At 43.6% G+C, this 26485-nt stretch overlaps 1 protein-coding gene across 3 annotated transcripts in view; it reads left to right on the forward strand.

Annotated features, from left to right (window-relative positions):
- Positions 1-26081, forward strand: part of VPS8 (VPS8 subunit of CORVET complex) — a 288065-nt gene extending 261984 nt beyond the window's left edge. For all 3 annotated transcript variants that reach the window (XM_059920698.1, XM_059920699.1, XM_059920700.1), the window contains 2 exons: positions 22066-22146; positions 25360-26081. In XM_059920698.1, coding sequence (XP_059776681.1) covers positions 22066-22146; positions 25360-25509 — 231 coding nt within the window. In that variant the 3' untranslated portion in view covers positions 25510-26081. The remainder of the gene's footprint in view (positions 1-22065; positions 22147-25359) is intronic.
- Positions 26082-26485: the final 404 nt, after the last annotated feature.

A 26485-nucleotide genomic window follows, 5' to 3' on the forward strand; every position in this document is an offset into this window, starting at 1 on the left:
TGTTCATTGCAGCACTATTTACAATAGCCAGGACATGGAAACAACCTAAATGCCCATCGATAGACAAATGGATTAAGATGTGGTACATATATACAATGGAATATTACTCAGCCATATAAAGGAACGAAATTGGGTCATTTGGAGAGACGTGGATGGATCTAGAGACTGTCATACAGGGTGAAGTATGTCAGAAAGAGAAAAACAAATATCGTATATTAACGCATATATGTGGAACCTAGAAAAATGGTACAGATGAACCAGTTTGCAGGGCAGAAGTTGAGACACAGATGTAGAGAACAAACGTATGGACACCAAGGGGGAAAAGTGGCGGGGGGTTGTTGGTGGTGGTGGTGTGATGAATTGGGAGATTGGGATTGACATATATACACTAATATGTATAAAATAGATAACTAATAAGAACCTGCTGTATAAAATAATAAAATTCTAAAATTCAAAATATAAATAATTAATTAAAAGGCAGTGTTTTTTTACATTCCCTTTCTGCTATTTCATTTTTAGTGTAAAGAAATGCCACTGATTTCTGTATGTTAATCTTGTATCCTGCTACGTTGCTGGATTCATGTATCAGTTCTAGTAGGTTTTTTGTTTTTTTGGTTTTTTTTTTTTGGCTGTATCGGGTCTTCGTTGCTGCACGCGGGCTTTTCTCTAGTTGTGGCGAGTGGAGGCTACTCTTTGTTGTGGTGCGGGGGCTTCTCACTGCAGTGGCTTCTCTTGTTGCGGAGCACGGGCTCTAGGCGTGTGGGCTTCAGTAGTTGTGGCTCTCAGGTTCTAGAGCACAGGCTCAGTAATTGTGGCACACGGGCTTCGTTGCTCCGTGGCATGTGGGATCTTCCCAGACCAGGGCTCAAACCCATGTCTCCTGCATTGGCAGGCGGATTCTTAACCACTGCGCCACCAGGGAAGCCCAGTTCTAGTAGTTTTTGTGGAGTCTTTAGGGTTTCCTATATATAGTATCATGTCATTTGCTGATGACATGATACTATATATAGTGACCTGAGATTTTCCGAAGTCTGCCTGTTACTTCTCAGGTAGAAAGAGTGTCAGCAGGAAACAGTTACTAAGAAGGACAGTGGTGACCATTTGTTTGTGGTACTCATCCTTCTCAATGATAATTATGCATGTCTTCTGACCTGCACAGTGAGACTAGCTGAGGATTTCAAGGGATCGCAGAATTCTTACCCAATGTGGAGATCCACTCCTCACCCATTTTTTTGCATTAAGTGAATATTTTCCAATGTAGCATTTTGATTGTTTTAATGATTTTTTAAAATTAATACACTTTATTTTTTAGAGCAGTTTTAGGTTGACAGAAATATTGAACAGAAAGTACACAGTTCCCATATATCCCCTCACCCCAATTTCCCGTTATTAACATCTTGCATTTCTGTGGTACATGTATTAACAATTGATGAGTCACCATTGAAAATTATTATTAACTAAAGTCTATAGTTTACACTGTAGTTCACTCTGTGTTGTATGTTCTGTAGGTGCTGACAAATGTATAATGAAATGTATCAACCATTACAGTATCATACAGTATAGTTTCACTGCCCTAAATATCCCATGCTTCACCTAGTCGTCCTTCCCTCCCTCCCTGCAAACTTCTGACAACTGCCTTTTTTTTTTCACTGTCTGCATAGGTTTTCCTTTTCCAGAATGTCATGTAGTTGGACAGTTTGCAGCCTTTTCATTACTCTAGGGTCTGTTTCTGTAAATCACACCAGAAGCACATTGTTTTTTAGCAGCCATTTTGCATGGTTGACTCAATGAACATGTTTGATAGCAAACTCCTAATTCTGTTCACACATGCTACTGATCCCACCCTATGTAAATAAATTAGTTTCTAGAGCCACTGCAGGGCTTTTCTTATATTGTTTCAGTTTATAACCTTTGGGAGTCATGGATTTTCATACCATGCATTTTAATCCTTATCCAAGTCATGGATAAAATATTTGTATAGAACAAAGCCAGGGATAGAGCCCTACAGCTCATCATGAGAGACCTAGGTCACATTATTTATTAGTCAGCATACCTTGGCAATTGAGGGTTAATGGATGTGATTTTTCTGCTTCTGTTCACACCACTTCATGAACAGTTGACAGGATTGTTTCCACTGAGTAGAGTCTAATCATATGAGATCATATATGTATGTGAGACCACATCAGAGCCAGTGGTAGTTCTTTATTCTACCCTTGTCCCCTCAGGATATGGAAGTGGATTCCCTTATCAAAACAAATAGTGCCATCATGTCTACCATCTCCTTGGAATTTTGGATCCTACTGCAGTTTAGAGTATTGAGCAACTTACAAATGGGCCTTTCCCCTCCAACAGTATTTCCTGATGAAGCTTTTCGGCCTTCCTACAATATATGGCAGAGATCTTTTTTCTCTTCAGCATGCATGACAGAGCAACTAACAGCCTATTTGGCATACAAACAACTCAGTAGGCCATTCTGAATTGCACTCTGTTGAAATATCACCTATTCGTAAAGGTCATAGAATCCAAGCAGCAGAGCTTTGCAGTTTGAGCTGCTTTAATATATGTGAAGTTCTTGAGTGGCTGATATACTGTTACCCAGAGTACAGCTTTATGTCTGGACCACTGTCCCAAAGCAGTTACTGCATCACCCCTGAAAGCTCACACTCCTTTCATGTAGTATCAGAACATGGGATTGAGTATGTTCAGCAAACAGTGAGAAATCTTCTTTGGTTAAAGCAGAAGCAAAGGAAGAGAGAAGATGAAGTGTGGGCAGGTACTTAGTACAATCTGTTCTGTCTGACAGGTCACTGCCTTGGGACTTTTGTGTTTTTGTTGTTTTCTACACATATCCTAGGGGTATTCTAGTTGTGATTCTGTTACAACATGAATAAGTTTTAGCCTCCTGGTTTTGTAGTGAAACATCTGTTAATGGTAGATACTATTCCAAACACAGCATTTTCTTAAAAGAGACCCCACTCTACATGGTTACATCACTTAACTTTTTCATTTATTGGCTGAGTCAGTTAAGGCTACCTTTTTATGGTACTAAATGGGGCAATTCATATCTGTCTCCAGCAACTTCACAGCAATGTGTAAGAGAAAATGCAATTAAATAGAAATTTCTTTGCAATCTTTGGAAGGATTATCTAATTCCCTGCGTTTTGCTTTTAGCTCTGAGAAGCCTTCTTCAACAGTGCCAAAGCCATCTCCTCCTCTGTACTTCCCATTTGCTTCAGCAGTGTTGTCATTTCCCAATCAGTGCACACCTCTACTTCCTCGAGTCTCTTCACTGACCTCACTGCCTCTGTCTCCTGGGGCTCCAGTCCATCCTCCTCCACCTCTTCTAGTGCTGAGAAAACTTCAGTTGCTCCCTGTTGCTAACAAAGTTAAATCTGAATAAGTTTAGAGTGACCATCTAGGCTGTTGATGCATCACCAGCCCACATTTCATCCTCATCTTCTCTTCCTTTCCTTAACTAAAGGAAACTTCTCATTTTCCTAAACGTAATGAATCCCATGTCCGTATATTTGCTCCTCCTCTCCTTTCCATAATCTGGTATGTCCTTCCTTCACTCCCCTCATAAGTGATGCCTTGTTTTTAACCTACAGCTCAAATTCTGCTTCAATCATTCAAAAAATATTTATTGAGCACCTTTTGTACACCAGGCATGGGTCTAAGTGCAAGGAATCCTACAGGAAACAAAACCAAGCCTCTGCCTTCACAGAGCTCATTCAGGTGGCAGAGGGTAGATATTGAACAAACATATGGTAAGATACGTGGTATACATATGGGATGTCAGATTCTGAGAAGTCTGTGGAGGAAAAACACGGTGAGGGAGATAAAAAGGAAGATGACTGCTTTCAAAGGAGTGGTCACCAAAGGTTGATAGCTAACATTTTCTACGTGAAAAAAGTGAAGGTTCAGTCATGTGAGCACGAGGAGAAAGAGTGTTCCAGACAGACGCAGCAGCAGACACAGAGATCTGGACACAGGAGAATGCCAGTGTGTCCCAGGAACAACACGTAGGCCACTCTGCCTGGGACGCAGCTTGGTGGCTTTGGTGGTGAGCATGGGGGGGTGGGAGGGGTCTTCCTTCTTGTTTTCTAGTGCACTGAGAAATCAATTGAGAATACAGGGGAAGTGAGAAATGTTGGAAATTTGGAGAGCGAGGTGAAGGTAAACCTCTAGCATAGCAGCAGAGTAAATAGACTAGGGAGATACCAGGGGGCCCACTTGCAGTTCCTAACATTGAATTTAAATGTCTTTGACCTGATCACCTCTTCCTTTGAATTCTTGTAGCAGTTGTTACCCATACTTCATTTGGTACTTGGCATAAACTACCTTCTATTGTTTCCAGTGTCTGGCCTAACTTTCTAACTTGTTATTTGTTGGGGTTTTTTTAATGTGTTATACCCCACCTGTCTCCTCAGCTGCTTTGAAGTAACTTTCAATATGCAAACAGCAGAAAAGGACAAAAATAAATAATGGAGAGTGTCAGAACAAAATGAAAATATACCTGAGTAGAATTCAATAATAGCTGAAAAGCATTTGGAGAGGAGGAATCTTGAATGAAAACTTTTTAATCTCCACTACCTAAAACAGGATAGTTTATTGAAATTGAATAATATTAAAATCACTACTGCAATAATTACAGTGAAATCCACCTTTGCATTGCCTCAATTTTTGTCCCACACGTCCACCTTGATTCCCGGGAAAAAGAAGTTTTACATGTACCCAGTATATTGATTCCTTATAACTTACAATGTCATATCAGAGATATTTGGTAAGGACTGCAGTGATTGCCATGAGAAGAGCATGCAGAGGCCTGATGCTTTGAGAAAATGCCTGGCATAGTTTTCTCATGGGCACAGGAGTCCTGGACAGGCATTGCAGGACCCAGGGACCTTCTGAGCCAAAGTACAAGTTCACTCCACAAAGGGATCTATAAAGATTTCCCCCCTTGAGAAGCTTTTGTTGATTGTCACACTTGTAAAATGTCCATGATGACTACAGTCCATATCTTTTTCTTTCAGTTCATTAAAAATGCGATTCTACTGTCTTAGGTTTGCATTGTTTTAATAAGTCATCAGTGGTAATTCTTACCATTGTTTTCCTCTTTTGTGGATGTTGTGGGTGCCCTGTTCTCCCATCTTCCAGGAGAATGAGAAGTACTCATTCCTTCAGCTGCTGCGAGTTTCAGCAGCAGATAGCTTTCAGCTCATCCTTCTCTAGGAATTGTCCTCAGCTAAAGGGATGTATCTTGCCAACAGTGACAGCCTTTTCTTGAGAGTGGCCTGTATCTAATGTCTAGTGATTGAAGGGTTATAAAGGCCAGAACACCTTGTCTTAATGCAGGACAGTTTCCTCAAAGCCATCTTAGCTCCAGAACTCTCCTTGGGATCACCTGGGGCCTGTGTTGTGATTGCATCACAGTTTAACTTCTCCCTCTGCCCACTTCTGCATCCTTTACTTCCCCAGAGGTTTCCATTCCAAGCACCCACCAGTAACTGCCAGCACATAGATCTCCATCTTAGCGTCTTTTTTGCAGGGAAGGCAGCTGGTAACACCTTGTATGCAATGTCCTTTTTCCCTCTGGCTGCTTTCAAGTTTTCCTCTTTATCTTTGTTCTTCAGCAATGATATGCCTAGGTGTGGATTTCTTTATGTTTTTTTTTTCTTGGGGTTCATTAAGATTCTTGGATCTATATGTTTAATATTTTCATCAATTTTGGAAAACTTTTGGCCATTATTTCTTGAAATATATTTTCTGCCCCAATTTCTCCCTTCTAGGCCTCTAATTACACATATATTACACAGTTTAATGTTCCACAGGTCACTGAGGCCTTTTTCATTATTTTTACCTTATTTTCTCTCTATGCTTCAATTTGAATAATTTCTGTTGTCATGGCTTCAAATTCACTGATCTTTTCTTCTGCAGTATCAAATCTACTGTCAAGATCATCCAGTGAGTTTTTCACATCAGATATTATACTTGTCAGTTCTACAATTTCCATTTAGTTATTTTTGTCTTCCTTCTACTTAGGATTTAATTTGCTTTTCTTTTTCTAGCTTCTTAAAGTGGAAACTTAGTAAGCCTTTCTTCTTACCTAATATAAAACTTTAAAGCTATAAATTTCTGTCTAAGTACTACTTTAGCTGCATCCCACAAATTTTGATAATGTTATACTTTCATTATTATCTTGAAATATTTTCTGTTTTACCTTGTGATTTCTTCTTCACTTATTGGTTATTCAGAAGTATATTATTTTAATTTTCAAATATTTGAGGTTTCTTTAGATACATTATTGTTTTGGATTTCTAATTTAATTCTGTTGTGGTCAGAGAGCATACCCTGTAAGATATAAATCTTTGGAAAGTCATCGAGACTTTTTTATGGGCAAGCATACGGTCTCTCTATGTGAACATTATTCATGCACTTGAAAAAAGTGTAATCTACAGTTGTTGGGTATAATTCCTATAAATTTCAATTAAGTAAAGGTTAGGCAAAGAGTAGCCAAGCATAGAGTATACAGGTATCAGAGATTTTAAACCAATTGGGGGGCATTTCTTGTTGGTCCAAAAGCTTTTCTCTCTTGTAGACAGCAAATTGGTGTCTAAACGAAATAGAGTACAACCATGGTGCACCAGTGTTCTTTTTCCTTTGGTTTGTAATTATGTTGTTAACTTGAATTGGGTTTTGCTAATTTCAGGATTATACTTGCTTTTCCAGTTGACTCTATACTCCTTGTTATCAGGTAATCATTTTAGCCAGTTAAAATGGGCAGGAATACTGGAACTTAAAATGTTTCAGCAATCACAACTCTGATAAAAAATCATTAAGGACTCTACCCTCAGAGGAGAGCTTTGTCATAATTGCTACCCCACAGTGGCATCCATCAAGATAATGGTTTGACTTTCTTCTTAAGTAGACCACAATCGGTTAGATAATCAAAGGGTAGCAAGCCTTAATTACATATATGAATTCCCTGTTTTAATTTTTTTTAATAAGACAAAGGGGGATTTCTGACTAACAGAAAATGCCACACCACTAAAGAGCTTTCTTTGTGAGTGTTCTTCCCATAAAAGTAAATCTTTCTGGATTCTTTTAGATTTTCCTTTCCTGACAGAAAGAAAAAGCAAGATTGGAGGAACCACGATATACCATGTAGCAAAATGCAAGTTTGCATAGGACAGTGTGCCCTCAGGAAGGAAAGAAGCTGGGGGTCCCAGCCTAGTTGTCATTCACCTCATTTCCTGGTACTTTCATTTTTCATTTCTAGTTATAATGGTCCTGGTCTGTGTCCTGACATATCCGGATGATGCCGACTCTAGATAATGCCCCCATTACATGGGGATGGCAACACCCAGCAATTATTTTTTCGTCTGTTTGGGAGTTTGAGCTTCCCATTACACCAAGATGACCAACCCTTTGTAATACTAGTAATAATAATCCCTGTTAAGATAATAGGCAAGTTTTCATGAATTTAACCAAGGAACTACATTAGTTATTTAAAAGTTCAAACTACATTCTGCAGTTGCCTAATCCGTTTTTTTATTTAATCCTTTCTTTTAGGCATAATGAGATAGTCAGTTTTTGCCACCATGGATTTTCCCCAGGTTGTTGCCTTTCAAAGCAGGTTAGGCAAGGAGTGTGAGTAGCCAAGCATAGACAGGGTATACAGGTATCAAAGACTTTAAACCAATTGGGGGGCATTTCTTTTTGTGAGGGAGCAAAATGGGTGGACAACCAAAAAACAAAAAAATACTGTGTCCCTTGTATAGTGACACAGAATTAGTGGCACTGACCTCATGGATGGCCCCAAGGATCCTGACAGGTACTTGGGCAGATGCCCTGTCAGCCCCCAGCACACTGGGCAGCTCAGGTTGTCCTCGGGAGTCCCTAGTACCTCACACACTCGTAGCACCTTATGTTGCTAATGTGGGTAGTGGGCTTAGGGTTAGACCTATTATCAGGAGCTGCCCTGTCTCTTACAAATTGTATTTTAACATGTCTGAACCTCAGTTTCCTCCCATGTAAATTAGAGACAATCAAATCTACGTGTTGGGTTAATATACACATCAAACACGAAAGTAGTAGAATAAGGCCAGAGACTTAAATAGATGACAGGAAACATTTTCTCCATTTCCTTCTCCTCCCCTTCTTCCCTCCCCTCCACTCCCCTCACAAGAGCCTTGTGAGGTAGGCTATGCAGGTAATCTTCTGTTCTGTAGATGAGATAACTGACATCAAGAGTATCAACACAACTAATTAGTGTCAGCCAAGTTCAGAGTTTTTTCTGTGGTGGCAGAAGACATTCATGACCTGGTGTGTGCACAAAACTGTCTTCTCACCATGTGTGAGGTCTCTCACTGCAAGAGCTTAGCTTGGTCCTTAGCACTGTTGTCTTTCACGGGGCTTCTGCAGCCCAGCCTTCAAAGATGCACTTTTAGGCCTGACACTAATAGCTGTAGAGGATATTCATCGGATCTGCTGTCTTTGTCTCCTGGGCTTTTTGTTGAGACCTCATAGCCCTGATAGGATGTTTCTTTAACTAAAAAGCAGAATCGTGGAGGATCCCCTGAAGGAGGTGAGAGGCCATCAGTGTTTCAAGAGCATGGCTCAGATATTGACCCCAGCTAGTCCTAGTGTGCTCCCCCCTTTTTAAATTTTTATTGGCGTAAAGTTGATTTACAATGTTGTGTTAGTTTCAGGTGTACAGCAAAGTGAATCAGTTATACATATACATAGATCCACTCTTTTTTAGATTCCTTTCCCATATAGGCCATTACAGAGTATTGAGTAGAGTTCCCTGTGCTATACAGCAGGTTCTTATTAGTTATCTATTTTATATATAGTAGTGCGTATATGTCAATCCCAGTCTCCCAGTATATCCCTCCCTCCCCCTTATCCCCTGGTAACCATAAGTTTGTTTTCTATTACGTTCGTGACTCTACTTCTGTTTTGTAAATAAGTTCATTTGTACCCTTTTTTTTAGATTCCACATATAAGTGATATAGTGTGATATTTGTCTTTCTGTGTCTGACTTAACCTCACTCAGTATAATAATCTCTAGGTCCATCCATGTTGCTGCAAATGGCATTATTTTGTTCTTTGCTATGGTTCCATTGTATATATGTACCACATCTTCTTTATCCATTCCTCTGTTGATGGACATTTCAGTTGCTTCCATGTCCTGGCTAATATAAATAGTGCTGCAATGAACATTGGGATGCATGTATCTTTTCGGATTATGGTTTGCTCCAGGTATGTGCTCAGGAGTGGGATTGCTGGGTCATATGGTAGTTCTATTTTTAGTTTTTTAAGGAACCTCCATACTGTTCTCCATAGTGGCTGTATCAATTTACATTCCCACCGACAGTGCAGGAGAGTTCCCTTTTCTCCACACCCTCTCCAGCATGTATTGTTTGTAGATATTTTGATGATGGCCATTCTGACTAGTGTGAGGCGATACACATTTGATTTGCATTTCTCTAATAAATAGTGATGTTGAGCATCTTTTCATGTGCTTTTTGGCCATCTGTATGTCTTGTTTGGAGAAATGTCTATTTAGATCTTCCACCCACTTTTTGATTGGGTTGTTTTTTGATATTGAGCTGCATGAGCTGTTTGTACCTAGTGTGCTCCTGACACAGCCTTCTGAGTCCCTTGAAAGTGACTTTCTGTCAGGCTTTTTCCAGACTGATACCAAGAACATGGCAAGTAGAAGAAACCTCTGGGACTGGACTGCCCAAGTTCACATCTGGGCTCTGCCACCAGCCAGTGACCCTGGGCACATCCTGCACCCAGGACCTTAGTTCTTTCAAAGGTAAAATGAGGATAACAAAAGAACCAACTTCATGGGGTGTTTGTGATGATTAGATGAGGTGAGATAATACGCGTTCAGGGCTTGGAACACACTGGCACACAGTAATCACTTGCTCAGTAACTGTTAGCTGCTGCAGTGGTGGTTGTTACTCCTTTTCACACCTTAGAAGACTTAAACCAGCATTTTCTTCCTCTGCTGTGAAAAGTCACTGTGCTCTTTCTTTTTAATTGTGGTTTTGAAGGTCTTGGTTTTTATGGATATTTTCGGTCAGCCTTTCACATTTCCACCTCCAACCTCAAATACTCTCTTCCCTTATAGCTGGTTCTAAGTGAAATCTCCTTAAGAGATGTTCTGCCAGGTGTTTCCCTCCTCTCTCCAGTCAGCTTAGCAATGTACCTGCTTATTTTATTATTTCTTCACCTGATTCATTATTAGCTTTGAGCTAATTGAGAGTTTTGAGGCATTGGGAAATGAGGGTGTGTGAGGGGCCAGGTTCTGTGTGAAAGCAAACTGTGCCGTGGGTGGGACTTTTAGGAAAGGTGTTTTCTGTTTGCAGGTGGGGAAGGAAGTATGGCTTCACTCTTACCTCTGAAGTCAGAGTTTCATCTTAGGCAAAAGTGTTAAATATTAAGGACCTCTAGTTTGCAACAGCTTAGGTGGTGGCAAAAGTCTGACTCTATTAGAAAGAGAAGGATTTGGTAGTGAGGCCGAGGCAGGTGGGAGCAGGTGGGCAATACCGTTCTCATTCTGTTCATTCTGCTCCATCTGTGCCCCCATCCCCGCCAGCCAGTTACAGAGCTGCCAGTAGAAGGCTCCTGGAGTGCGTGCAGACAAATACTCGTGTTGCAGAATTAGACTAGGTTCCCTTGTCATGTGCTCGTGTGGGAAGACAATCAAGAAGGGAAAGGTTGGGATTTTGATTTCAGGACCTTGTTCGTTGTGGAGAATAAGCCACGAACAAGCAGAGCTTAGTCTTCTGTGACTGTCCCTGTCTGCGTGTGTGACTCGGAAGGCTCTGTATCCAGAATCCCTAGTGTTATTATCCATATTCCTAGGAACCCAGCCTTCAGGGTGGCAGGGATCATAGTTGCTTCCTGTATCAAGCTTGATATGCTGGTTACGAGGCCTGTGGATCCTGAAAGCCCTGGTTTGTTTTCTTCCTTGCAACGAATGTAATTACAGCTCTCACTTCCACCACGTCTGGGAGTCACTGAGCTTTTTGAGTCACTGTCAGCCCAGCATCCGTCTCCCTGCAGCTCTCCCAGATCATCAGAGCCTCATTTTCCCCCGGATTTACTTTAATGCTGAGTGTTACAAGGTCATTTCCAGGGTTGTCATTGCTTCTTCCTCTAATGTTCAGCTGCAGTTTAATTTTCAGCTCTTATCACTGGACTTCATTACATGGGAAGAAAGAAATTTGCTCTAGCAGATAGTATCAAGTATGTTTTTCTTTCTCTTACAATTGGAAAATCACTCCTGATCAGTTCTGTGCTAGTGGGTTAGATGGTCTAGGTAGGCTGCTTTATGTTTAAGGATTTGCCAGACTGAGACTATGTTCAAATTTTGTTGCTCCCACTTTTGTGCGTGACACTGATTTGGCAAATCAGTTTCTCTGTACAGCATCTTAGACTGAATCTACTGTTTCTCTTCAGGGCTATCATGGGTCTTTGTGACAGTGTCTGTAGTTGGTTGCCCTAGTTTGCTTCTGATGATGCAGTAAAATCCATGATTAGCTTCAGTAAACACCACTAGCTTACTTGAATCTTTCGTGCCCTAAATGCCTGTTGTCTCATGGCACCCACATCTCCCCCAGATGGTAGAATGTGGCCTATGGTGGCACTGCCCTTCAATAAACTGGAACACAGACCCAGCGGAGCAATGCAACCTGCTCAGCTTACACAGGGAGCTATGACCGGATGAGCACTCAAGTTTCCTGCTTCTCAGCCCAGTGCTCTTCCTTCCAGGTGCTTCCGCAGGGAGCAGAGAGAACACAGGCACAATAGTCGCGGCCGATTACTGACCATCAAATAGGTGTCAGGACCATACGTCATCTCTGATCCTCACAGGTCTGCAGAGTAGTGTTTTACAACTAAAGAAGCTGAGAGAAGCTAAAAAACTTGGCCAGAGCCACTCACTAGTCATCATAGAACCCAGGTAGAGCCCAGGTCTGTGCAAGCCATGCCCTGTGTTCCCCTTCCTGCATTGCAGGTGGTTTAGAAACACCCCAGTGACTGTAAGTAGAAAATCTGCTCGCCCTTCCCATCCCTTCAGCAGATAATTATCAGCAGATAATTATTTCACAGCTGTTCTGTGCCAGGCACAGTACTGGGTGCCGTGAGCGAGAGCCGGCGCCCTGTCCTTGGAGCACTCCTTTCTTGAAGCTTTCCCTCCACTGTCCCTTCTCTGTCTCCTGCAACATCCACCCCTCCCTCTGTTGCCAGGCCAGTCTTGTCTGCACTGTGCTCTGACGTCTCCTTTCTTTCCATTTTCGGTGGCCACGTTAGGACTAGGTACACACGACCAGTATCATGTGTAGACTGGTAACACTTACTGAGGACTTACTGAGTCTTGGGTGTTTACTGCATGCTCCACGTGCATTACCTTCTTAATCTTCTCAGACACACATACACACACACACACCCCTAGCTCAGAGTGAATAGGTAACTTGCCAGTGATTGTAGTGCCAGTGATTGGTGACGCAGGGTGTGGGCTCAGGCAGGCAGGCTCTAGAGCCCAGGCTTTTGTCTACCAGCCGCCGCAGTATCACGGGCACTTGGAAAGCAGGCTTTGGTCATGTGGGACCGAGGGCCCTGCACAGGATGTGCCAGAGCAACAACAGAAAGAGGCTTTTAACCAAAAGTCCCACTGGTTTGGTAAATTTCCATTCCTTCTTACAAGGGTTGGTATCTTCTGACATTTGAAAAATAATACTTTCCCCAAAAGTGAATTAAATAGGATGAAATAGATATTTCACTGAGATACAGGATAAACATGCCAAAAATCACAAAGAATCTTTTTACAAAGTCCAAGTTCTTGGAAAAAGACAAATGCCAGTGATTTCACACTGGGCCAAGAGAGCAAATTGCTGCCTGCTCTTGTTCCTAAAATGGACAGTGCAGAGTAAAGCAGGATGTGGGATGTTCAGCAAATGTTTGTTGAACATTTGCTGGCTGTAGAGCACTGGGAATAAAGGATGAATAAGATAAAGTTCTGATATTTAAGGAGTTCACAGGCTAACAGGGAGACAGGTAAACAGATAATTACACTATAGCACAACAATGCAGTTGTGGACGGGCCATGTGGCAGCTAATCTACTGACAGGGCTGGAGCTGAGCCTTCCTAAGTATTTACTCTCCTCTGTGCAAGAGTGTAATCTGGACCCAAAAATGTTGTAATTTCCGGGACCTTTTGATGGTATATGTAGATAATGTGAGAGCGTGTTTCAAACAAGGCTGCCCTGGCAAATATGCTGTATATGGTTATTATACCTCAGTAACCTCTCAAGCTTTGCTTATCAGCTCTGCAGAGGGTGATCTTTTTGTGGGGTTTTTAATGTCCCAAAATCTGTGAGACATTTAAGCTCCTCTTGATTTATTCATCTTTATATCCCAGGCACTGATAGAGCAGAGGTCCCAGAAATATCTGTTGAACAACAGAACTGGATCCCCATTTGTGAGGCCTGGAGGTGAGTGGGCCGGACCCTGCATAGGGCGGGGCATAAAACCGCTAAACTGGCCTTCTCTGGACAAGCTGCCTGCCCAGGGCCCTGTCCCTTCCCTCATTCTCACCCCGCCTCACTGCTGGAACCCTCAACCCAAGGAGAAGAGTACAGAAATCCTCACCTTAGTGATGTATTAGTCATTCCCTGAATGCTTTCTTCTTTTAAATATTCCGTCTTGTTCCAGGAAGGATTTTAAGACAGGTAAGCATCTACTGGGTCCTAGGCACGTCTACAAAGAGCTCTGCTGTTTTACCTCAGATGACTTGTATTCAGATAGTTTTCCACAGAGACAGCACGGCCTGGCCAAGAATAGGGCATCTCTGTCCTGCAGCACCTTTGCTTCCAGAGGGTCCCAGGGCAGCCCCAGCAGTGGCTCCTTTGTTCAGTATCTGGTTGTCCAGGATGATGGCTTGTGTTATAAGAAAGGTCCTGTCACCTTCAGTTATTTCACACTCATGGAACCACCACGTTTTTCAATTTCTGAAGGATGTCGTTGTTGGAAAACCCCTTCCCTGGGTATCTCCAAGGAGTTTAAGGGCCTAGAGGGGGCATATGATTATGACAAGCCCAGAACTCAGTGCAACCCTGCACACGTATCTGGACATGTCGTGTTTGAAATTATGGATCTGCGTGTGTGTATGTGTTTGTGTGCACACTTACCTATTTGTTACTCCAGCTTTTCTCCCAGGAGAGGGGGACTAGGGTTTATAAGGTAGAGGTCCTGGTTATGACCCTTACTGGATTGTGAATTTTTGATTTGTGTTGGGCAAGTCTCCTAGCCTTCCTTTCCTCAATTTGCACAATCCCGTTCACTTATGTAGTAGAGTAGGTGTAGGGCTTGCAATTCAGTAGGATTCAAAATAAACCATATGGCAGAAACATCCTTATCTTATTAAATTTTCTTACTATACCCAAGGGTTTCTAAGATGCATTGGAACTCATTGAAAGTTGAATACAACATACCTAATCGGGACACTTAGAAAAAGAGAAATGCTGGTTGATTGGTTGATTTGGTACAGTCGAATCAGAAGAAGGCAAATGCCCATAAGCTGAGAGTGTCCTGCTCCCATTAGGACGCAGTGAGGACAGGAAGTCCAGCTGTGCTGGGCTGTTCTAGGTACAGATTAGCGCTGTGCTGCTCCAAGTGTCACCTGGGAGCATGTGAGAAATACTGAATCTCAGACCCCACCCCAGACCTTCTAACCAGAATCTGCATTTTAACAAGATCTTTCTGCGATTCTTATGCACGTGAAAGATATCGCTTGGAGAAGCGCTGGATCAGAAAACATGGGTTGGACTATCATTTGAGACTCCTGCACTTTCTGCCTCAGTGAGCAAACTTCCAGGGGCTAGAGCCATTTATTCTGTGCCTGGAATAGACTCATCTGCTGTGTGATGCTTCCTGGGGATGAAAGCGTGATTCTATTTTTAACAGTAGCATTTTCTACTTTTTTTTTTTTAATCTTATTAGAGTATAGTTGATTTACAATGTTGTGTTAGTTTCAAGTGTACAGCAAAGTGATTCAGTTATACATATACGTATATTCATTCTTTTTCAGATTCTTTTCCATATAGGTTATTACAGAAGATTGAGTAGAGTTCCCTGTGCTGTACAGTAGGTCCTTGTTAGTTGTCTATTTTATATTATAGTAGTATGTATATGTTAATCCAAAACTCCCAATCTATCCCTCCCCCCAACATTTCCCCATTGGTAACCATAAGTTTGTTTTCAAAATCTCTGAGTCTGTTTTGTAAATAAGTTCATTTGTATCACTTTTGAAAATTAGGTTCTACATATCAGTGATATCATATATTTGTCTTTCTCTGTATATTTGTCTTTCTCTGTCTAACTTACTTCACTTAGAGATTACTGAGTCCATCCATGTTGCTGCAAATGTCATTATTTCATTCTGTTTTATGGCTGAGTAATATTCCATTGTATATATGTACCACATCATCTTTATCCATTCCTCTGTCAGTGGACGTTTACATTGCTTCCATGTCTTGGCTATTGTAAATAGTGTTGCAGTGAACATTGGAGTGCATGTATCTTTTCAAATTATGGATTTCTCTGGATATTATGCCCAGGAATAGGATTGCTGGATCATATGGTAGCTCTATTTTTAGTTTTTTAAGGAACCTCCATACTGTTCTCCATAGTGGCTGTATCAATTTACATTCCCACCAGCAGTGCAAGATGGTTCCCTTTTCTCCACACGCTCTCTAGAATTTATTGTTTGTAGACTTTTTGATGATGGCCCTTCTGACCAGTGTGAGGTGACACCTCATTGTAGTTTTGATTTGCATTTCTCTAATAGTTAGTGATGTTGAGCATCTTTTCATGTGCTTTTTGGCCATCTGTATGTCTTCTTTGGAGAAATGTCTATTTAGATCTGCCCATTTTTTTACCAGGTTGTTTGTTTTTTTGATATAGAGTTGCATGAGCTGTTTGTATATCTGGGAGATTAATCCCTTGTCAGTCGCTTTGTTTGCAAATATTTTCTCCAATTCTGTGGGTTTTCTTTTCATTTTGTTTATGGTTTCCTTTGCTGTGCAAAAGCTTTGAAGTTTCATTAGGTCCCATTTGTTTATTTTTGTTTTTATTTTCATTATTCTAGGAGGTGGATCAAAAAAGATCTTGCTGCGATTTATGTCAAAGTATGTTCTCCCTATGTTTTCCTCTAAGAGTTTTATAGTGTCCAGCCTTACATTTGTCTTTATTCCATTTTGAGTTTATTTTTGTATATGGTGTTAGAGAATGTTCTAATTTCATTCTTTTACATGTGGCTGTCCAGTTTTCCCAGCACCACTTACTGAAGAGACTGTCTTTTGCCCATTATATATTCTTGCCTCCTTTGTCGTAGATTAATTGACCATAGGAGCATGGGTTTACTTCTGGGCTTTCTATCCTATTCCATTGATCTGTATTTCTGTTTTTGTGCCAGTACCATACTGTTTTGATTGCTGTAGCTTTGTAGTATAGTCTGAAGTCAGGGAGCCTGATTCCTCCAGCTCCATTTTTCTTTTTCATGTTTGCTTTGGCAGTCAGGGGTCTTTTGTGTTTCCGTACAAATTTAAAATTTTTTTGTTCTAGTTCTGTGAAAAATGCCATTAGTAATTTGATCAGGATTGCGTTGAATCTTTAGATTGCCTCGGGTGGTGTAGTCATTTTCACAATATTGACTCTTCCAATCCAAGAACATGGTGTATCTTTCCATCTGTTTGTGTCATCTTTGATTTCTTTCATCAGTGCCTTATAGTTTCAGAGTACAGGTCTTTTGCCTCCTTAGGTAGGTTTATTCTTAGGAATTTTATTCTTTTTGATGTGATGGTAAATGGGAATGTTTCCTTAATTTCTCTTTCTGATCTTTCGTTGTTAGTGTATAGGTATGCAAGAGATTTCTGTATATTAATTTTGTATCCTGCAACTTTACTGAATTCACTGATGAGCTCTGGTAGTTTTCTGGTAGCATCTTTAGGAGTTTCTACATATAGTGTCATGTCATCTGCAAACAGTGACAGTTTTATTTCTTCTTTTCCAATTTGGATTCCTTTTATTTCTTTTTCTTTTCTGATTGCCATGGCTAGGACTTCCAAAACTATGTTGAATAAAAGTGGTGAGGGTGGACATCCTTGTCTTGTTCCTGATCTTAGAGGGAATGCTTTCAGCTTTTCACTGTTGAGAATGATGTTAGTTGTGGGTTTGTCATATGCATTTTCTACTCTTCATCTGACTTGACCTTTGCTTTCCCCAAATGATTTGAGTTGGCTTCCAAAATACAACCAACTGGATGAAAAAATGAGGAAATCTAGATTTTAAAAACCTGTATGCCTGTGGAAACTAATATAAAACCAGATTATAAAAGCACACATAAATGTTTGCCACCAAGTCTTGTGCAGCTGCTAGACTTATGTAGCTGACCACTTAAAGTTTTGAGTTCCCTAGTGACAGAAACAAAAAAGAAAACACAATTAGTAGCAAGTCTACACAACTAGTAACTGTGTCCAACAGTTTTTCTCAGCACAGGGTCTGATGGGAATTTCTTCAGTGGATCATCACAAGTAGCCTGTACATCTGCATTTTCAAAACAAGTACAGTAGTACATTTTGTGAGATTTTTTTTCTTACATTATCCCTTCAAGGCAAAGGGCTGTTTTATAGAAGTGTTGCTATAAGGAGAGACCTTTTCTTGCTCTTGCTGCTTTGTCATCTTCCACCTTCACCTTTACAACCTCCTTGTTAATTAACCTGCCTTAACAGCCCCAGCCCCTGCTGCCTTACCTAGTCCACTCCTGATGCCATTCCACTTGGACCCTCCTTGTTAAACCACATCACGGAGTAACCAGGGAATAAACAAAGGTAAGATCAGGGCAGCTTGGTCCCTTGTCATATGGACTGTGGCGCTGGCGGGCCCCACAGCTGAGGTTTTGAATGGCCAGTGAAAGGCAGGTGTCATCCTTGTTCTTAACCTGTCCTGCTCCCCCGTTCATGCCAGTAGTACTGAAGGGATTTGGAAAATCGGGGGAGGACCAGTGTTAAGTCTCTCAAAGGTATTTATATATTTTCTCTTTTTGCTTGTTTGAGCTTGGTTTGCAGTATTTCTCAAACCTGCTGATCATCTTTAGCTTGGAACTCCCCTGTGCGTCTTACTTAGAATCTATTGGAAGTGTGCTACTCCACACATGTTGTAAGAATAGGATAGTTTTTGTACCAAATTATATTGAGAAGAAGTGTTTCTTAAAGTGTCAAGGCAAGTTTAAACATTATCAGATTAGAGGATGATCCCTCCATGTATCTGGCAGACCCAGAGGCGTGAGTCTAGAATGAAAAGCAGGACCCCTGTGGTCCGTCCTTTTCTCTTTCTGGCTGCCCTGCTTGGGATTCCCATCAGGCCATCCTCAGCCATTCCCACATCGCTGAGAGCATCAGGAAGAACTGAGGCAGCTGTGTCCTGGGCTGGTCTCTGGGGCATCATCGTGGGATTCCAGAAGCCCAGGAACTGTGAGCCTCCTTATTGACAGCTGCTCTTTTGATCTTGAAGCAGATCCTTTCACAAAGAAGAAGCTGTGAAGTCATTTCACAATCATTAGCATGATTCATTCAGGGGTATTGCTTCTTTCCATTCTCTCTTAGTGCTTAGTAGGTTTTTTCCCCCTAAGGGTGGTGAAAATTTTGAAGAAAAGAAGCAAAGTCATTCCTGGAACACAAGTTTACATAACCTCTTAAAGTTGTAATGCTGTTTAAACTTCAAATCTTTGGGGGTGGGGGAGAATGAACACAGCAGAACCTTCCTCCTAGAGTGGTTGTGAGGGTTTAATGAGGTCATCCACGGAAAACATGTAGCACACAGGGCTTGGCATGTAGGAAATGCTCAGTACATGGTAACTGTTCTGAGTGATGTTATTTGCTCTGTGCCTCCCCTGTTCCTGAACTTCTTCCACATCCTGGATGCAGGCAATTGTTTATATCACTGTTTTGGTGGCCATTCCTGCCAGGACTTTCTTATATACAGAACGAGTCTCCAGACCACCTTTTGCAGCTCCCTTCAGTCCCAGAACCCTCGCTCAGCCCTCAGCGATGGGTGCCAATGTCAACACCTTCATCACTGAAACACACCATCATTTAACTGAGGGTGCTCTAAACTGTGGTAATAAAAACCAGCATAATTTTTCACAAAACTAGAACAAAAAATTTCACAATTTGTATGGAAACACAAAAGACCCCGAATAGCCAAAGCAATCTTGAGAAAGAAAAACGGAGCTGGAGGAATCAGGCTCCCTGACTTCAGACTATACTACAAAGCTACAGTAATCAAGACAGTATGGTACTGGCACAAAAACAGAAATATAGATCAATGGAACAGGATAGAAAGCCCAGAGATAAACTCACGCACATATGGTCACCTTATCTTTGATAAAGGAGGCAAGAATATAGAGTGGAGGGCTTCCCTGGTGGCACAGTGGTTGAGAATCTGCCTGCCAATGCAGGGGACACGGGTTCGAGCCCTGGTCTGGGAAGATCCCACATGCCTCGGAGCAACTAGGCCCATGAGCCACAACTACTGAGCCTGCGCATCTGGAGCTTGAGCTCCGCAACGAGAGGCCACGACAGTGAGAGGCCCACGCACCGTGATGAAGAGTGGCCCCCGCTCGCCGCAACTAGAGAAAGCCCTCGCACAGAAACGAAGACCCAACACAGCCAGAAAGAAAGAAAGAAGGAAGCTTTCATTTAAAAAAAAAAAAAAAAAAAAAGAATATACAATGGAGAAAAGACAGTCTCTTCAATAAGTGGTGCTGGGAAAACTGGACAGGTACATGTAAAAGTATGAAATTAGAACACTCCCTAACACCATACACAAAAATAAACTCAAAATGGATTAAAGACCTAAATGTAAGGCCAGACACTATCAAACTCTTAGAAGAAAACATAGGCAGAACACTCTATGACATAAATCACAACAAGATCCTTTTTGACCCACCTCCTAGAAAAATGGAAATAAAAACAAAAATCAACAAATGGGACCTAATGAAACTTCATAGCTTTTGCACAGCAAAGAAAACGATAAACAAGACGAAAAGGCAACCCTCAAAATGGGAGAAAATATTTGCAAATGAAGCAACTGACAAAGGATTGATTAATCTCCAAAATTTACAAGCAGCTCATGCAGCTCAATATCAAAAAAACAAACAACCCAATCCAAAAATGTGCAGAAGACCTAAATAGACATTTCTCCAAAGAAGATATACAGATTGCCAACAAACACATGAAAGAATGCTCAACATCATTAATCATTAGAGAAATGCAAATCAAAACTACAATGAGATATCATCTCACACCGGTCAGAATGGCCATCATCAAAAAATCTACAAACAATAAATGCTGGAGAGGGTGTGGAGAAAAGGGAACACTCTTGTACTGTTGGTGGGAATGTAAATTGATACAGCCACTATGGAGAACAGTATGGAGGTTCCTTAAAAAACTAAAAATAGAACTATCATACAACCCAGCAATCCCACTACTGGGCATATACCCTGAGGAAACCATAATTCAAAAAGAGTCATGTACCACAATGTTCATTGCAGCTCTATTTACAATAGCCAGGACATGGAAGCAACCTAAGTGTCCATCAACAGATGAATGGATAAAGAAGGTGTGGCACATATATACAATGGAATATTACTCAGCCATAAAAAGAAACAAAATTGAGTTATTTGTAGTGAGGTGGATGGACCTAGAGTCTGTCATACAGAGTGAAGTAAGTCAGAAAGAGAAAAACAAATACCGTATGCTAACACATATATATGGAATCTAAGAAAAAAAAAATGGTTATGAAGAACCTAGGGGCAAGACGGGAATAAAGACACAGACCTACTAGAGAATAGACTTGAGGATATGGGGAGGGGGAAGGGTAAGCTGTGACAAAGTGAGAGAGTGGCATGGACATATATACACTAGCAAACGTAAAATAGATAGCTAGTGGGAAGCAGCCGCATAGCACAGGGAGATCAGCTTGGTGCTTTGTGACCACCTAGAGGGGTGGGATAAGGGAGGGTGGGAGGGAGGGAGACGAACGAGGGAAGAGATATGGAAACATATGTATATGTATAACTGATTCACTTTGTTATAAAGCAGAAACTAACACACCACTGTAAAGCAATTATACTCCAATAAAGATGTTAAAACAAAAAACAAAAAAAACCCCAGCATATACTGAGCCTTTATGGGGCAGAGGCAGGCAGGTAAAAGACACTTTAAATACGGATCTCATCTAATTTAATGTTCAGTAACCTCATAAGGAAGCAATATCCTGTCTCACAAGTCAGAGCAGGAACTTGCCTAAGGTCATGTAGCAGGTTGGTGTCAGAACTGGTATTCCGGTTCACCTCTGACTCCAAAGCCTATGGCGGCCTCTGCCAGGATCCCATTTCTTCCTCTAGCTGTGAGTTGGATCGGATCCACTGAGAGTAGGACCACAGTGTTGGGCGCAGTAACCAGTGGAACAAAGCGAGACTGCTGGAGAAGCAAGTTAGACTTCCCCTCTCCCAAAAGCAGACTAAAATCTCAGCCCCTTAGGTGGCTACCAGCTTTATAATGAGGCAGGGAAATGACATGCTTTTTCATGTATAACGTATCTCCACCGGCAGCACAAAGAAGGGGCATCTTTGCTGGCCGTATTCAGTGCTGGGGGTGCCAGGCTGGGTGCAGCTAAATTATTCTGCAGAGTAAAGGCCAAGAGGGACCAAGAAGCCCCAGGGGAAGCTCGTTTTTAAGTATGGAGAATCTGGAGACCACGTGGGAAGGGGCCATAGGGAGGCTGTCGGCCTGGAGCTGGCACCAAGGGCGTGAGGAGGCACACGGCCATTTCTAATTCATGTTCAGTAAAATATCTTATCAGTTGCTGGTAGCATGGATTTTCTTCATAGGAGTGAAGGAAGCACTGCATCCTGTTTCACCGCTGACCAAATACAGAGGCTGCCCAGGGCTGTTATTATTAACCTTATTGTTTTTGATTTCTCAGGCAACCTCAGAACCTGTTCTGGATCCACAGCAGATCCAAGCATTTGATCAGCTTTGCCATCTCTACCGAGGAAGTTCTAGGGTAATGTTGGTGTGGTTGTTTACATTTTTATTTCCCTATTTATAATTAGTGTTTTGGTAACACAGTGTCCTCAGGTCCTCACTCCAGCCTCGTCCTTAGTCTGTAAGGTGCCCTGGCATCCCTGTTATGGCTATGTGGAGCCCTGACCCCAGGGAGCACTCAGAACTTGGCAAAGGATGCAGAGGCAGTGGAAAGATATCTGTCCCTTACCTGCCATGGGCTGTGAGGACACAGAAGGGCATCTGTGTTTGTACTGCCTCCAGAGAGAGCAGGCATAAGCCTAATCCCTCATCTGGGAGCCTTTGTTTATACTGATGACTGCCAAATCTGCCCTAAGCCCCAGACTCTGCTGGACATCTGCCCTGGTTGAATTTGTTTTGGCCATGAAAGATAAATGCTAAATTGTAGTGGCTTAACCAAAATAGAATTGTAAATATGGGCATCCCAGGGCATCTTCCACGAATCTCTCTCCAGATTTCTTCTACTTTGTGGCTCTGCCATCTCTTAACATATGGCTTATATTTGCGTGATTCAGCATGGTTGCCCCAGCTCAAACCATCACATCTGCATTCCTGCTAGCAAGGTAGAGAAAAAGGAGGAAGACCATAAGCCCTCTATTTAAGGATAGTTCCTAGAAACTGTATACACCGCTTCCACTTACCTCCTTTGTCTGGAACTTAGACATGTGACCACACCTAACTGCAGTGGAGACTGGGGACATTGGTCTTGATTCCAAAAGGCCATGGGCTAAAACTACTGGAATCCTGTTACTGTAGAAGAGTACAGATTTAGAGGGCTACAGCAGTCATGCCACAACATCAGTCTGGGGGCCCCACAGGCACTTCAGAAGTGCACTTATTAACTTTTCCAACCCGCTCTTCCTTGCCCGTGCCTGTCTCTGGGTGTCATCCTCTGTCATCAGGTCACCCAAAGCAGTCACCTGCTGGCACCCTGGGCTCATCCCTCCCACCCCACCCACTCAGTAGGGAGCTCTCCTGTCTCTTTCTCCCCTTTCCTTCCAGCTCACAGAGGTCACTGCAGGTCTTCCGTCCCTTCTCCAGGCTGCTGCTTGGGCACCATCTCCAAACCCAGAAGTCCTGTTACCCATTGCTTACAGCACTCTCCTGGCTCTCCATCACCTGAAGTGGAGTCCAAACTCTACCACCTCCTCCATGCCCCAAGTCACACCTCAATTCTAGCCAGGCCAGATTTGTTCCATAAGCTTTTCTTGGGCTTTCACAGATTGCCTATATGCTGTTTTTTATGCCTGGGCTCCCTTTGCCCACTCCCCACACACCTGCTAGGTTGCTGGCAGCCCAGAGGAAAAATGGTGTTCCCTCTTTGAGAGCTGGTCTGGGCAGGGTCTTTTATTCCAGGAAGTTTACTGAACTGGCATCACTTCCAGCCAGGCTCTGCCCCAGGAGTTGGGTTTCTGGGCCTTCTAGTCTAAGGAAGTTCTGCTGCTTTAAACTGTTGAGCCACTATTCACGACTCATCAATTTCTAGAACACTAAGTTACAGAAGTAGAACACAAAAAAATCTTTTCCCTTGGAAAACAAAATATCTTTTGTGATTGATCTACTTCAGTGTCAACGTGAAAGAACTTTGGGTTTACGTAGCATCTGTCACCTGTCCTGTTATAGCATCGTACATAACAGTCCTTGCAGAGAACTCCACATGCTGATGGGAAGCTGAGAGGGTTACGGAAGACAGAAAGTGGCACAGGTGGGGCTTGTGCAGAGCGAGAGACACCACTCTGTAACCTGCTCAGGCAGCAGTGGAAGTCCCTGCAGGGAGCCGCCTCCTGCGTGTCCTGGGCCAGCTAAGGAGTTTGCAGTCGGAGCTTTCGAGCCTGTGTTACGAATTGTGCATTGAACCATAGCCATGTGTCGGAACCAGGACCAGGCGCTGGATTATTTTAGATAAATTGGCACTTTGAACCAAGGGGCCTTCAGATGTCTCCCCAGTTACCACAGCCACTGGTAGTGAGTTTTCAACAGAAGTGACAGACACGTGTGAGCCTTCTGCTACTATTGCCTGGGTGAGGAGAGAACCCTTGCTAGAGGTTGGAGAACAGCTAGAAGACAGACTACCTGGCAGGGGAGGTGAGGAGAGAGCAGGTGACAGACAAGTTATCTCCAGAGAAGGCAGCTCGGCTGAGCAGAAACTGTCACAGGGACCAGAGTTTGAGTCCCACGCTGCCACTCACCGCTGGGTGACCCAGGGCAAGTAACTTAACTTCTCAGGGCTCTGGGATTTTTACCTAGAGGGTGGTTGTGGAGGATTAGACATAATTCATATAAAGGACCTAGTATCCTGGTGCCTGGCGCCTAAAAGGCACTCACTCAGGGAAGTTACCTGGAGCTTTTAGAAGTCCCGCAGACTCCGGGCTGCAGCCTGGCACCGAGAGGCTCGCCCTGCTGTGTGTGACGGCTCGGTCCTCACAGCTGCCCTCTCTCCGGGTGAAGAGGCTTGGGTGTGGCATTCAGCTCTTCTCTGACCATCAAGGGCATCTCAGGGGCTAGGCTGTCAGGCTCTGTACTTTTGCCGAAAGCCTCTCTGAGGTCAAAGGAGTGGCCCCACTGAGGGCCCAAGCCTGGTTTCCCAGTGGGCTGCGTTAACACTCTCCCTCCTCACCAGCCTCCCAGAACTGAGCCTGTAACAGGGTGAGGGTAGCGCTGGCGTCGCTGGTGGACCCAGGGCAGCAGGGAGGGCACTTAGAGGAGAAGGTGGCATCTGTGAGCTTGCCTGGAGCCCCTGAGTTTGAAGTGGCAGCTGGGCGTCCACTTGTGGCTGTCCTGGTTACGAAGGAGAGGGGTCGGAGCCAGTGATCGTCATTCATCCCAAGGAGGACCCACCAAGAGGGAGCGTGTGGCGTGAGCTGAGCAGAGAGTGGAGAACCGCGGCTCGGGGTGTGTGTCCACAGGGAGAGAACGGAGGTGACAGGGTCACACACCCGCTGGAGAGGGGACACTCAGAGTGAAGGAGGTTCAGGATCAGACGGCTTCCCCGTGTCAGAAAGTGTCACAGTTTGTTGTGCCCACAGGACTTACCCAGTCCAGCCGCCTCATCATCAAAGGAGGAAATTTAGGCCCTAGCAGATGACGTGAACTTGTGCAAAGTCACCGTTGCCTGTTAGCGAGATGCAGCTCTGGGGTCCACACCCGGGTCTTACCCTCCAGCCTCGGTTGACGTGTGTCCCCTCCTTTGCAGCTGGCTCTGCTTACGGAACTCTCCCAGAAGCGCGGCAGCGAGAGCCGCAGGCCGTTCAGCGGCTCCCAGAGTGGCCCTGCCTTCAACAGCGTCTTCCAGAAGGAGAACTTCCAGCTACAGCTCATACCCCCGCCTGTGACTGAGGACTGAATACTCTCCCGGGCCTGGAGCCCAGAGACCACCCCAGCAGGGGGGGAGGGCCCCCTCTGACAGGCCTGGCCCCGCTGCCCTCAGGCTCCCGGGCGAGGCCCGAGGGCGGCTCCACGCCCGCCAGCCCCGGGAGACTCCGGCTCTTCCTGATGTTGCCGCAGCATCAGCACCAGACTGGTTGATTTTGTTTTGCTTATTAAGCAAATGAATGCCATATACCTCTATCCAGTTATTTAAGAAAATGCATCTTGCCTGTTGGGACTTTTTCTCGTTTTCCCTCAAGTGTGGAGAAGAGGCGGAGCTCCTGCAGATGGCGTTTCGAGTCCGGCACAGCCCGTCTCCTCCAGCTGGTGGGCACCACGGAGCGCTGTCACCACCTGCTGCCGTTGGGACAGGGAACAGCACAGTTGGGAAGAGTGGTTGCCAGGCTGCAGCACAGCTGAAACCTGCGTTGGAGGGAATGAAGGGCCTGCGGGAGCTGGGGCACCTCCCTTTCCATGTGTTTGTGCTTAAACCCATTTGAATGTAAGATCTGCCATTTCTAACAATAAATGCCTCCTGTTTAAGCCCTGCTGGCTGTCTCACTCTCCGTCTGTCAAGTCATAAAGGACGTTTAGAACTCTTGTTGCCACCATCCAGTTCTATTAGCTCCACGTCAAGGACCCTGATTGATTGGGGCAGCCCTGCCTTTATTCCATAAGCAGCTGCGTCACAAGCTCCATCCAGAGCACCAGCCACCCAGGTCCCCCTCTGCCAGGGACCAGGCTGCCAGAGCAGGATTTTTCCATTTCTTGGCCTGGGCACTTCCTGTACGTCATTGAACCAACCACCGTAGGAGCTCACAGCACACGCACAGAGGCTAGGTGTCTGCCCCCCAGGCTCAGGTGCTCCCTGTGCGGTCCCTTCAGGGCCGACCGGGCTCCCAGGGACTGGCTGGCAGGTGCGCAGGGCGAGCCCACCTGTCCAGCTCCGGGCC

The sequence above is a fragment of the Balaenoptera ricei genome, chromosome 4 (genome assembly GCF_028023285.1).
Source record: "Balaenoptera ricei isolate mBalRic1 chromosome 4, mBalRic1.hap2, whole genome shotgun sequence".
NCBI lineage: Eukaryota > Metazoa > Chordata > Mammalia > Artiodactyla > Balaenopteridae > Balaenoptera > Balaenoptera ricei.